The sequence below is a fragment of the Erithacus rubecula genome (genome assembly GCF_903797595.1).
Source record: "Erithacus rubecula genome assembly, contig: scaffold_371_arrow_ctg1, whole genome shotgun sequence".
In the NCBI taxonomy this organism is placed as follows: domain Eukaryota; kingdom Metazoa; phylum Chordata; class Aves; order Passeriformes; family Muscicapidae; genus Erithacus; species Erithacus rubecula.
Window position 1 is genome coordinate 35,892 of NW_027635961.1, and position 10,485 is coordinate 46,376.

The 10,485-nt window shown below is 52.0% G+C and overlaps 1 protein-coding gene and 1 long non-coding RNA gene across 2 annotated transcripts; both read left to right on the plus strand.

Moving 5' to 3' along the window:
- The first annotated feature begins 6,601 nt into the window (after window positions 1-6,601).
- On the plus strand, window positions 6,602-8,148 carry LOC306816118. Its single transcript, XR_013777576.1, has 3 exons — window positions 6,602-6,693; window positions 7,888-7,937; window positions 8,098-8,148. It is a non-coding gene; the product is annotated as an uncharacterized lncRNA (long non-coding RNA).
- A 33-nt stretch (window positions 8,149-8,181) lies between these two features.
- LOC306816119 (zinc finger protein 541-like) lies at window positions 8,182-9,840 on the plus strand (the record flags this gene model as incomplete). The annotated part of the gene is made up of 4 exons (XM_079332607.1): window positions 8,182-8,237; window positions 8,681-8,784; window positions 9,340-9,415; window positions 9,740-9,840. The coding sequence occupies exons 1-4, from the start codon at window positions 8,219-8,221 to the stop codon at window positions 9,838-9,840; spliced, it is 300 nt and encodes a 99-aa protein (XP_079188733.1). The 5' UTR covers window positions 8,182-8,218.
- Window positions 9,841-10,485: the final 645 nt, after the last annotated feature.

The window sequence follows — 10,485 nt, forward strand, 5'->3', positions numbered from 1 at the left end:
AGACCAGTGGCAGCTCCTGGCCGAGCTCCTCCACCACGACCCGGTGACCCCAGAACTGGGGGCGGTGCTGGCCCCCGACAGCTGCCCAGCTGTTGGTGTCCCAGTGTTCTGCCCTCCTCCGGGAATAAACAACCTCCTGGGACACCTCCCCAAATCTCCCCAAAGGGCATTTGTGGCTTAGCTTTGGAGTCCTTCAAGCTCCAAAAATCTTCCCCTACACCCTCAAAAACTCCCTCTGACGGAGACCCCAGGGGCGAGCTGCCCCTCTGCGGTCACTGTGAGATGGGGGGACAATGTCCCAGGGGCGGGAGGGCTGCGGACACAGCGAGGGCTGGACTGCGTGGTCCCTCTGCTTCCAGTTCCTGCTCCTCATCCTCTATCCTAGCTCTTCCTCCCACTCCTCCTCCTCTTCCTCCTCATCTTAATCCCTTCACCTCTTCTCCCGCTGTTTCTCCATCACTGCTCCCCCATCCCCACTGCTCCTGCCCCGTTCCTGAGCCCTTGCAGCCCGTGGCAGGAGCAGGGATGGAGCCGGGACAGGTCGGGATGGGCAGCGCGGAGCTCTCGGCTGCTCCCACCCACTGGGGGTGGGGGAAACCCGGGCCGGGGAAAAGGAGAGGGAAACTGGGAAAACTGGGGGCAGCAGATCCATAGTGGGGCTTGCTGGGGACCCTGGGTGGGAAATTCCATCCCTTTGGACTCTTCCCAGACACCTGGAGATGCTGGAGCAGGGACTGCAGAGATGGGTGAGGGATCCCAAGAGTGGGATTTTGGGGACAGGATCTGTGGGAATGGAAATGTCCTGCTCCTTTCCCAGGGCAGGGTCACACCTGAGCCAGGTGTGCAGGGCAGGACCTTGCCCTGAGCCTTAGCACTGTCCCACCTGCAGTATCTGCTTCCCCTCGGCCTCTTCCTCCTGTGGCCACAAGCCCAGCTTGGTGTTGAACAAAGGGGCTGGGGTCATCCCATGGTGGGGGCTGCCCACCCCCTCTGCCCCCTCTCCAAATTTCCTCCTGGGGGCTGCAGGAGCTGGGGCAGGAGCCCTGTGGGGAGGGAAAAGGGGGTGACACCAGGATTGGGTTATAGTGGAGTTGTAACTGTGGCCAGGGAAGAGCAGGGTGAGAACATGAGAGAGGAACAAGTGTGCACACAGGCAGGGCAGGGCAGGAGGAGGGGCAGGAGCTGCTCCAGGGGCTGGAGCTGATTGCCCTGACATTCCATGGTGCAGTCTGTGCTGAGGCAGCCGGGCCCCTGCAGCCCATGGAGGGCACAGAGTGCAGAGATGCACCTGCAGCGCCTGGAGGAGCCCGTGCCGGAGCAGGGGGATGCCTGAGAGGAGACTGGGACCCCATGAGAAACCTGCGCTGGAGCAGGGACCTGGCAGGGACCTGCAAACCCGTGCAGAGAGGAGCCCACGCTGGAGCAGGGTCCTGGCAGGAATTGTGAGCCCATGCAAGTGTGACCCACGCTGCAGCAGTTTGTGAAGAACTGCTGCCTGTGAGATGAACTCACCTTGGACAAGTTCATGGAGAAGAGTCTCTGGGAGGGACCCCTTGGTGCAGCAGGGGAACGACTCCTCTCCCCGAGCAGCAGGAGAAACAACACATGAACTGAGCAGAACCCCAATTCCCTGTATCCCTGCACCCAATGGGGCACGAGGTAGGGCTGGGAAGGAGGGAGGAATGGGCAGAAGGTGTTTTTTAAGCTTTGTTTTACTACTCACTATCCTGTTCTGATTAGGAGATCAAGATATTCAATTAATATCTCTAATTATGAACCTGTCTTTCCCATGATGGCATTTGCTGAGTAATCAGTCCCAGTCTCTATCACAACCTATGAAACCTTCATTCTGTTTTCTCTCTCCTGTCCATCTCTGGAGGGGAGTGAGAGAGCAGCTTTGATCAGTGATTGAAATACAGCCACGGTCAATTGACAACACTTCGTTTCTCTCATCCTTTCTTTCTTTCCAGAGGTCACAGTGCAGAGGCTGAGTGGGGCTTTGATGGGGGCAGTGAAGGTGTTGGGGAGCAGCAGGGACAGGAGCCCCAGGGATGTGGGACAGGCATAAGAGGGGCCCAGGCACCTGGCAGGAGGCAGCAGGACAATTACCCTGACAAGGTCAGGTGCACAGGGCAGATGTTGTGGAATCTGGCAAACCTGGGGCCATCCAAATACACCTTTACTGTGACAATTAATGCTGATAACAACCCAGAGACAGTGGGTTCTGTCACCAACAAGCTCAGAAATTATGAGAGTGTGATCAATGGCCCGAGGCAGGCTCATGTCTCTGCTGTGGTTAAGGAACTCAAAGAGGAGTTTAAGGAAGAGATGAGGGAGATAAGGGAAGAGGTGAGGAAGATCAGTGCAGCATCAGTGCCAGTCACAGGCTCCAAAGTCAGAGCCCAACATCCCCCAGCTAGGGAGAGAGGAGACACCCCACGACCTGACCTGGTGTTCTTTTTGCACAACCATGGGGAAATCATGAAAAGGCAAAATGAGAAACCCACTTCTGTGCTGGCAGCACGGGTGCATCAACTCAGGGAGGGAAGCACTAAGAGAGGGAGTTCCACTCAAGTGAAGGCAGCCTCAACCTGCCATGACCAAGCTGCCAGGTATTGCAGAAAGGAAGATGACCTGTGGGATCCTCTTAAAAGAACCTCTAGTATGTATGCCCAGGAAGGAAATGATAACCAGGGTTAGAGGGGCCCTGCCTCTAGCCAGGGAGAGGCACAGGACAGCCAGGTCTTTTGGATGGAGCAGATCCAATGGCCTGGCACATCAGAGCCTTTAGTTGATCCTGGTGCACAGTGTACCCTAATGCCACTGGGACATGTGGGGGCAGAACCTGTTTCCATTGCTGGGGTGATGGGGGATCACAGGAATTGACTCTGCTGGAGGCTGAAATGAGCCTGACTGGGAAGGGGTGGCAGAAACATCCCAGTGTGACTGGCCCAGAGGCTCCATGAATTCTGGGCATACTCTTCCTCTAGAATGGCTACTACAAAGACCCAAAGGGACTCAGGTGGGCTTTTGAAACAGCTACTGTAGAGGCAGAGGGCATTGAAAAATTAAACACCTTGCCTGGACTATCAGAAAACCCATCTACAGGAGGTTCCTGCAGGTGAAAGTGCAACAAGCACCAACTGCCATTTCAACAGCACACAGCCAGCAGTGTCAGATGAATCAAGATGCCATTACCCCATCCATAAAATTTTGGCTAGAAAGACAAAGGGTGTTCAGTAAAACCCACTCACCCTTCAACAGCCCCAGTTTGCCTGTGGGAGAGTCGGACAGAGAATAGAAACTGACTGTAGGCTATTGTGCCTTGAATGAAGGGACTCCACTCTGGGAGCTAAGACAGAGTGCTGTGGATTTAATTAGCATAAGCAGCTTAAAAACCAAGATGCCTTGGCAAGAGCAAACAGAGCTTTGAAGACTCCATGAAGACTGGATCAAGACTGGTGACAGGAAAGAAGAATGAATCAAGTAGAAATGTTGCGAATCTGTAAGCTTGTTTGTGTGATGTTTAACCCAATCAATGCAGTAAAAAATTACCAGCTTTCCTAAAAATGGTATATAAGCACATGTAGCTGAGAGTAAATTTGGATTCTGATAAGCGCTCACCCCTTGTTTTCCCCCCCAAACCAGGATTTCCAAACCTCGGCTGCATTGAGGAGGAGGAGGCCATGTGGATGAGGTCGATGTTTTGGGAGCCGCAGGCAGGTGAGGAGGAAGTCAGTGCCCCTTTCCCCCTGTGTCCTGCTCCATCTCCCAGCCCAGCACGGCCCCGGCTGCAGCACAGCCCTGGGGGGATCTCCTTGCCCTTCCCTCTGGCACGGAGGCAAATCCCATCCTCTCCTTGTCCTTCCTCCCCCAGACAAGGAGCTGAGCACGGACAGCAGGGTGGACAAATCCCCACGACACAGCCTCGGGCAAGAGGCCGTTTGCAGCGGCTCCACGGCGCAGGAATGCAACGGGGAGGAAAAGCCCCGCAGATCCCGCAGCAGGAGGGGCTGCAAACGCACAGCCCGGGGATCCCAGCAGGAAAGAGCCAGCCCGGGCCGGGGAGGCGGCCGGAGCTCGGAGCTGGGGCTGCGTGAGCAGCTTCACCATGGGGAGAAGCCCCACAAGTGCTCGGAATGTGGGAAGGGCTTCAGGAGGAGATCAGAGATGATCATACACCGGAGAATCGAGACTGGGGAGAGGCCCTATGAGTGTGATAAATGCAGGAAGAGGTTTGAGAGCAGCTCCAGCCTTCTGAAGCACTATCGCACTCACTGGGATGAGAGGCCCTTCTGCTGCCCCAACTGTGGCAAGAGCTTCCAGAAAAACTCCAACCTCATCAGGCATCGACTCATCCACACTGGGTCGAGACCCTATGACTGTCTTGAGTGTGGGAAGAGCTTCTCCAGGAGATCTCACTTGACCAGACACCAATGGAGTCTCCACTGAGAGAAGCCCTGTGAGTGCCCTGAATGCAGGAAAAGCTTCGTGCTGGCTCTCTGTGACCTGGATTTTCTTTGCATTTCACATTGTCTTTCCCAGACACCCTGTACCGGGGTAAAAATGAAGACATTGAAATAAGACATGCCTGCAGACACAGGGGAATCTTCCAGAAGATGTGGGGGACCCTGTGTTCCAGGGACTTCAGGTTTCCTTGGGGGTGTCTCAGGGCTTTGGGCACCCCAGGCCCAGCGGCTCTGGCTGCACTGGGAGATGCTGACGGAGGTTCTGGGGCAGCTGATCAGGGACCCCCTGCCCTGACACCCTCCCCGTTTCCCCCTGACCCAGCTCCCACTGTCCCCTGTCCAGGATCCTCCTCTCCCCACTGTCACTGCCCTTGCCTCAGCCCATTCCCGTCTCACACCACTCCTGCCCTAGTCCCAGTTCAGATCCCATTCCCAGTATCATTCCCTGTCCTGTATTCTCTGCCTGGTTACTGTTCACATATTCCCAGTCCCATATTCCCTGTCCTGTTACCCTTCTTGTTTTCCTGATCCCAGTCCCATTCCCATATTTCCATTTCTATATTTCCAGTCCCCTTCCCATATTCCCATTCCCAATCCTGTTGTCCTATCCCCATGTCTGTTCCCTGTCCCATATTCTAAATCCCCATCCCATATTTTCTCCCCAGTTTCTATTTCCATATTCCCTGTTGTGTTCCCATATTTCAATTTCCTTTTCCTGTTTCCATTCCAGTTCTGATGTCCCTTTCCCAGTCCCCACTCTCAGTCACCGTCCCCATTCCTGGTTGTTGGAGAGTGTAACAGAGAAGCCTCTCTGACTCCCTCCAAAAGAGAATAGTATGCAAGAATTAAATTTAAAATATTTTGAGAAATTAAAATACAGGAAACCACACACACATTAAGTAGAGGTCTAAGTTTTAGTTTAAGGAATTAGAAATATTAAGTAGTATAGATGTGAAATAGAAGTTTAAGTCTTAGTGTGAAGTGCGTAGAAATATGTTTTAAATACCATAAAAAGTAAAAGCTGTGGAATCTCCTATGAAATACTGGCTGCACTGAGATATTAAAAACTTAGTTGTAAACAGAATAAAATTACAGTAGGAATATTTTATGTATTTTTCCCATAGAACAGATAGGCCATGTGCACAAGTTATACATAAATTTAGCAATTACAGAATGAGAATTCAATAGATTTAGGAGAAATTCTTCAGGTTTTTAGTGAAACAGGGGATTGAAGGGTTAAATAGAATGAAGAGTAGAACATATGATATCAATTACTGTGTACCTATAAGGAAAGGAATGCACAAGAGACCCCTGATTTATAGATTTTGCTGGGCTTGCAAAATGAAAGGGGTCCCTCTTCGTAAAAGTGCAGAGTCTGCAAAATATCACAACCAAGAGACTACAGCGCACGCGTAGAAAGACAAGGTGAGAAGTTCAACAGCGAGGAAGACTGCTGTTCTTCATCATTTCCAGCCCACCGACTCATCTAGAGACCACCGACCCAATAAACTACGCAGCCACAATGAATATGCAGCTGATCTCCATACAGAGCGGGGAGCAGGCGGGGCAGATAATCAATATGTACAGGCGATTTAGAATATGCATGAACTTCCCTGATAAACAGAAGATTAGAAATCATGTAAGGTACGCAGGATTTGGGAAGATGCTCTCCCTCTGCGTCCAGCGCTGAATAAAATATGTACCTACTCCACAACTTTATAGGTTGTGAAGTTTATCTCCGTGCTTCATCCAGTGCAGGCAATGTGCTCTGGGTGTTTGACAGAGCCAGGCTCCTGCACAGCTGCAGCTGGAGGCACCTTAGAGAGAAGCACAGAGGAGGAGACCCAGAGCTGCCCCTGCACTGCTTTGCCCCATCCAGAGGACTGAGCACAAATGTCCAACAGGAGGACGATGCTCAGAGTAAACTTGCACCAGAAGCAGTAAAATAGGCAAAGGTGGCCCCTTGCTGTTTGCGTCCCCTGGGCGCCCTGGGGTTCTGCATGGAATGTTGGCTGTGCCCGTAGCAACCGGCGTTGTCTCCTCCTGCTGCGGCCGTTGGTGGAACGCTGGTGGAGCAGCGGTGCAGCAGCAGCTGCAGCATCTGCTCCTCAGTGCCCCTGAGCACACACCTTCTGGCCTCAGCGCCAGCTCCTGCCTCTGCATCCACACCCTCATCTCCTCGTCAGCCGCCAGGCATCCCCGCAGCACTCTGCCACTCCCCAAGGTAAGGAAATCCCCGTTTGCCCCCAAACCACCAACAGAAAGACAGGAGGCTCCAGCTGCCTGTCCCACCACCCATGACACCCATGGTCTGTGCTCACTTTCCCCAGAGCAGGATACACATGACAGTGGGCTCCAACTTCTCTAGGAATACTGATGCCTCCAGTTGAAATGCAGACCATTCCCTAGGTGACACAGAGAGGTGTCATGGGGCAATTTCAGATTCTTATCCACTGATGATCCCATTCAAAGTGCTTGGTACCCACTGAAGTCCTAAAACTATGTTGCCGTGACACCAAAACCATCTGCTCAGGGCTTTGGTGGCAACAAATCCTCTTGTGCTCTGGCTCTGCTCAGACTTCCACCAAAGCTTTAAAACCACAAAGATGGAACTTCTCCTCCATGATCCCTGCTGTTCAGGACATGCAAGCAGTTGCAAAGGCTTGTCCTCCAATACTGGCTTTCACCTACAAAAACCAGTCTGGTTACAGCTATTATTATGTACTTACATACTTTGCTCACTTACAGATACATAATCCTTTGATATCTTTAGAGATTTTTCCTCTGCCACCTCCATGGGATCTCTTTTCTCTAGAGATATTGGTGCACATTTCTTGATGTTTTTCAGTGCTTGTAGGGCTGGTTCTGCGTCTCGGTCAGAGGCAGCCATGCAATACCACCTTGTGTGGTTCTTCTCAACAACACAATCACAGTATCACCAAATTTGCATGGTTGAAATAGATCCACAAAATTCCTGCACAGGACAGTCTCAAGAATCACACCCTGTGCCCAAGAGCAATGTCCAAACAATTCTTGAGCTCTGGCAGCCTTGCTGCTGTCACCCCTTCCCTGAGGAGCCTGTTCCAGTGCCCAAGCACCCTTTGGCTGAAGAACCCCTTGCTCATATTCCACCTAAGGCTCCCCTGGCACAACTTCCATGCCGTTCCTTTGGGTCTTCTCGCTGTCCCCAAGACTGAAGGCAGCAGTGCATGCCTTCCTGCTTCCCCTCTTGAGGATACTGCAACCATCTGAGGGGTCCTGCCTCAGAAGTTGCAAGTGAAATGTAGCAATTACAGCAAACGGAGGGTTGTTGGGACAGAGGAATTGGTGGTTTGCGATGCTGAGGATGAGAAGGAAGGCTCCTGACACATGGCGGCAGAATGATTTTTATCTGCAGCATTCTTTTCATCTCTTTCAGGTGGAAAGGAGAGGCACCATGAAAAGGAAAGCAAGAGCCCCCATTAAGCCGTGAGTTTTAGGGATTACAGGATGGCAAATTTGAGGACTGGCCACCAGCAGAACTGCTCTTTCAGAGTCAGCTGGGATGGGTTCAAGCCCGTGGCTCCACGGGATGTGTCTCTTGACACACCACTTGCCTTTCTTACCTTTGCTTCCTTCTTGCTTTCAGAAAAATCAACGTTGGCAGTGACTTTCAGGCCGAGCTCCCCGAGCTGCAGAGCAGACCACCCAGTGACGATGAAGAGCCTGCATCCCTGGTCTGGAAGCCCTGGGAGGATGATGACTCTGACATGGACAAACCTGACAGAGGTGGCTGCCCAGCTTTTCTTCCACCCCTGAGATATCTGCATGTGTAAAACTCTCCTCTTTTGCTCAAAAGGCAGCTTTGTGCATGCTATGCTTTTCTCCTTGTCTCAACTATCGTCCCACATGGCCATGTTAGAGGCAAGGAGAATGCTCTGTTTGTGCAGCAGAGCAGAAAAATGAACAACTTTCCTGTTCTCAGACTTGGTTGGCACCATTTGCCACTGGAAGAAGGGAGATTGGCAAATGCATCATTTTAGAGAATATGGTTTGAAGGGAGAGCCAGCACTAAATGGGCCCTTGCTTCAGCTGCCCCTTTCTTTGCTCTCCTTTTCATGCTCTCCAACCTGCTGTCTTCTGCTCCTGCGCTTTCCTTCTCCCTTGTATCTCATCCTTTCCCCTTCCTTGGCTCCAGCCTGACTTGCGGTGGGATTTTGTTGTGCTTGCAGTAAGAGAACTGTTGGACATGGCCAGCTCCCGTGGCTTTCCCAGGGCAGCAGCTAACCTGGAGCTCGCCCTGCACTGCCTGCACCAGGCACGCGGCAGCGTTCCGGTAAGGAGCAGCTCTTTGGGCACAGGGAAGAGGGGACAGGGAAGAATGACTAAGGCCTGGCCACTGGGACAGCCTTTCCTGGCTGCTCCTTGAAGAGCAGAGTTAAGAAGAAGCGCAGCTGCCTGCTGTGTCTCCTCCACCTGTGTCAGGGCTCAGCCCAAATGGCTCCGGCAGGGACAACATCTCTCCTGGAGGCACTGGCCCAGGATCCCACAGCCTGCTGCCTTGCAAACCTCCGGGAGATCTTGCTTCTCCAAGACATTTTGGGGTGGATTGAGGGAAAACTCCCAGAAGCCTCAGCAAGCTGAGACAATTCTGGGTGCAGGAGGAGCAAAATGCTGGAGTTGGTGAGCCACATGCCACTCTTGGGGAGCACGACTAAAGGACTGGGTAGCAAAAAGGAGGGATTGGCAGCAAATCACAAGGTTTGACCCATAAGAGATCCAGTGGAAGGAATGCCTGAAGAGGCAAAGTAGATTAAAGGCAGAGTTTATGTTTCTTGGCTCTTTTGCATGCGGTGGGGCAGCTGAAGCCCGTGTCCCTTTGATCTTGCAGGAGGCTCTGGAGATGTTGCTCTCAGGGGGACCTGCGACACCTCAAGGCCACCCCTTGGCTGATTACCATTACGCAGGTAAGCAAAGCAGAGCTTGTTCCTTCACTCACAGCTGCTGCCGTCCCCTCAGCTGCCATGTCAGGCGTTTACACTTCAACGACAACACCTGCACAAGGTCTCGTCTTCTCTGGGGGTGGGGAAAGCAGCAGCATCCAGTCCTTCAGCCTGACTTCTTTCCCGTGATTTTTTCCCTGGGCAATGCCTGCTCTTGCCTTCCTTACTTTCTGAGGGAGCAGACGTGCACAGGTGAATGATGGATAGCGCCGATTGCCTCTTGGTGGCCAGTGGGATCTACCTCAAGTGGCAAGAAGCATCAATTTACCTGCTGCTTTTATTTGCCAGGCTCTGACAGATGGACTCCTGAGGAGAAGGAGTCCTTCCAAAAGGCTTTTCGCACCTATGGCAAGGATTTTAATCTCATCCAGAAGCAGGTAAAGCCATAGGACGTTCTTAACACTGGCAGATCATAAGAGGGAAATGTTGCTTATTTCTGGTTCCAAATACTGCAATTCAGTCTCGCTCTTCTCCTAGATGAAAAATATTGGAATAATAAAGATATGGGGCATCCCTTTTCCTGCGGATGAAAATTCTGTGTGAAACCAGTGATTGTGCCTCTCCAACCCTTTCCTCCAAGCTCTTTTGGAAGACACAGGTTTATTCTGTCACATTTGTCACATGCTTGTGCTGCTGCTTCCTCAACATATTGTGCCGGGAGGACTGGAAGGGAAAGAAAAACTGTGCTGGGTGGATTTGTTGTTGATCTGTGCATCATGTGTGTTATGCATTATGCAGCATAATCCATGACTTCCCACGTGGCAGAATGCCTCTTTTACTCCCTATTTATTTCATTCTATGCCCTGTCCCGTCTCTGAGGGTCTCTTCAGGCTTGAGACCTCCCCAGAGAGGGCATGGAGGTGGTAAAAAGTCTGGTTCTCTCGGAGGCGCCGACAAGAAAGCAGCTCGAGACGACCTTGAGTTGTTTTGAGGCTGTTTATTTGTCTTATCTTAAAAAAGTTTCTGGCAGCCCGGCACAGGTCCGCTCTGCAGGTCGACCATAGCAGAAAGGTCTCCTGAGAGGGCTGAGCCAA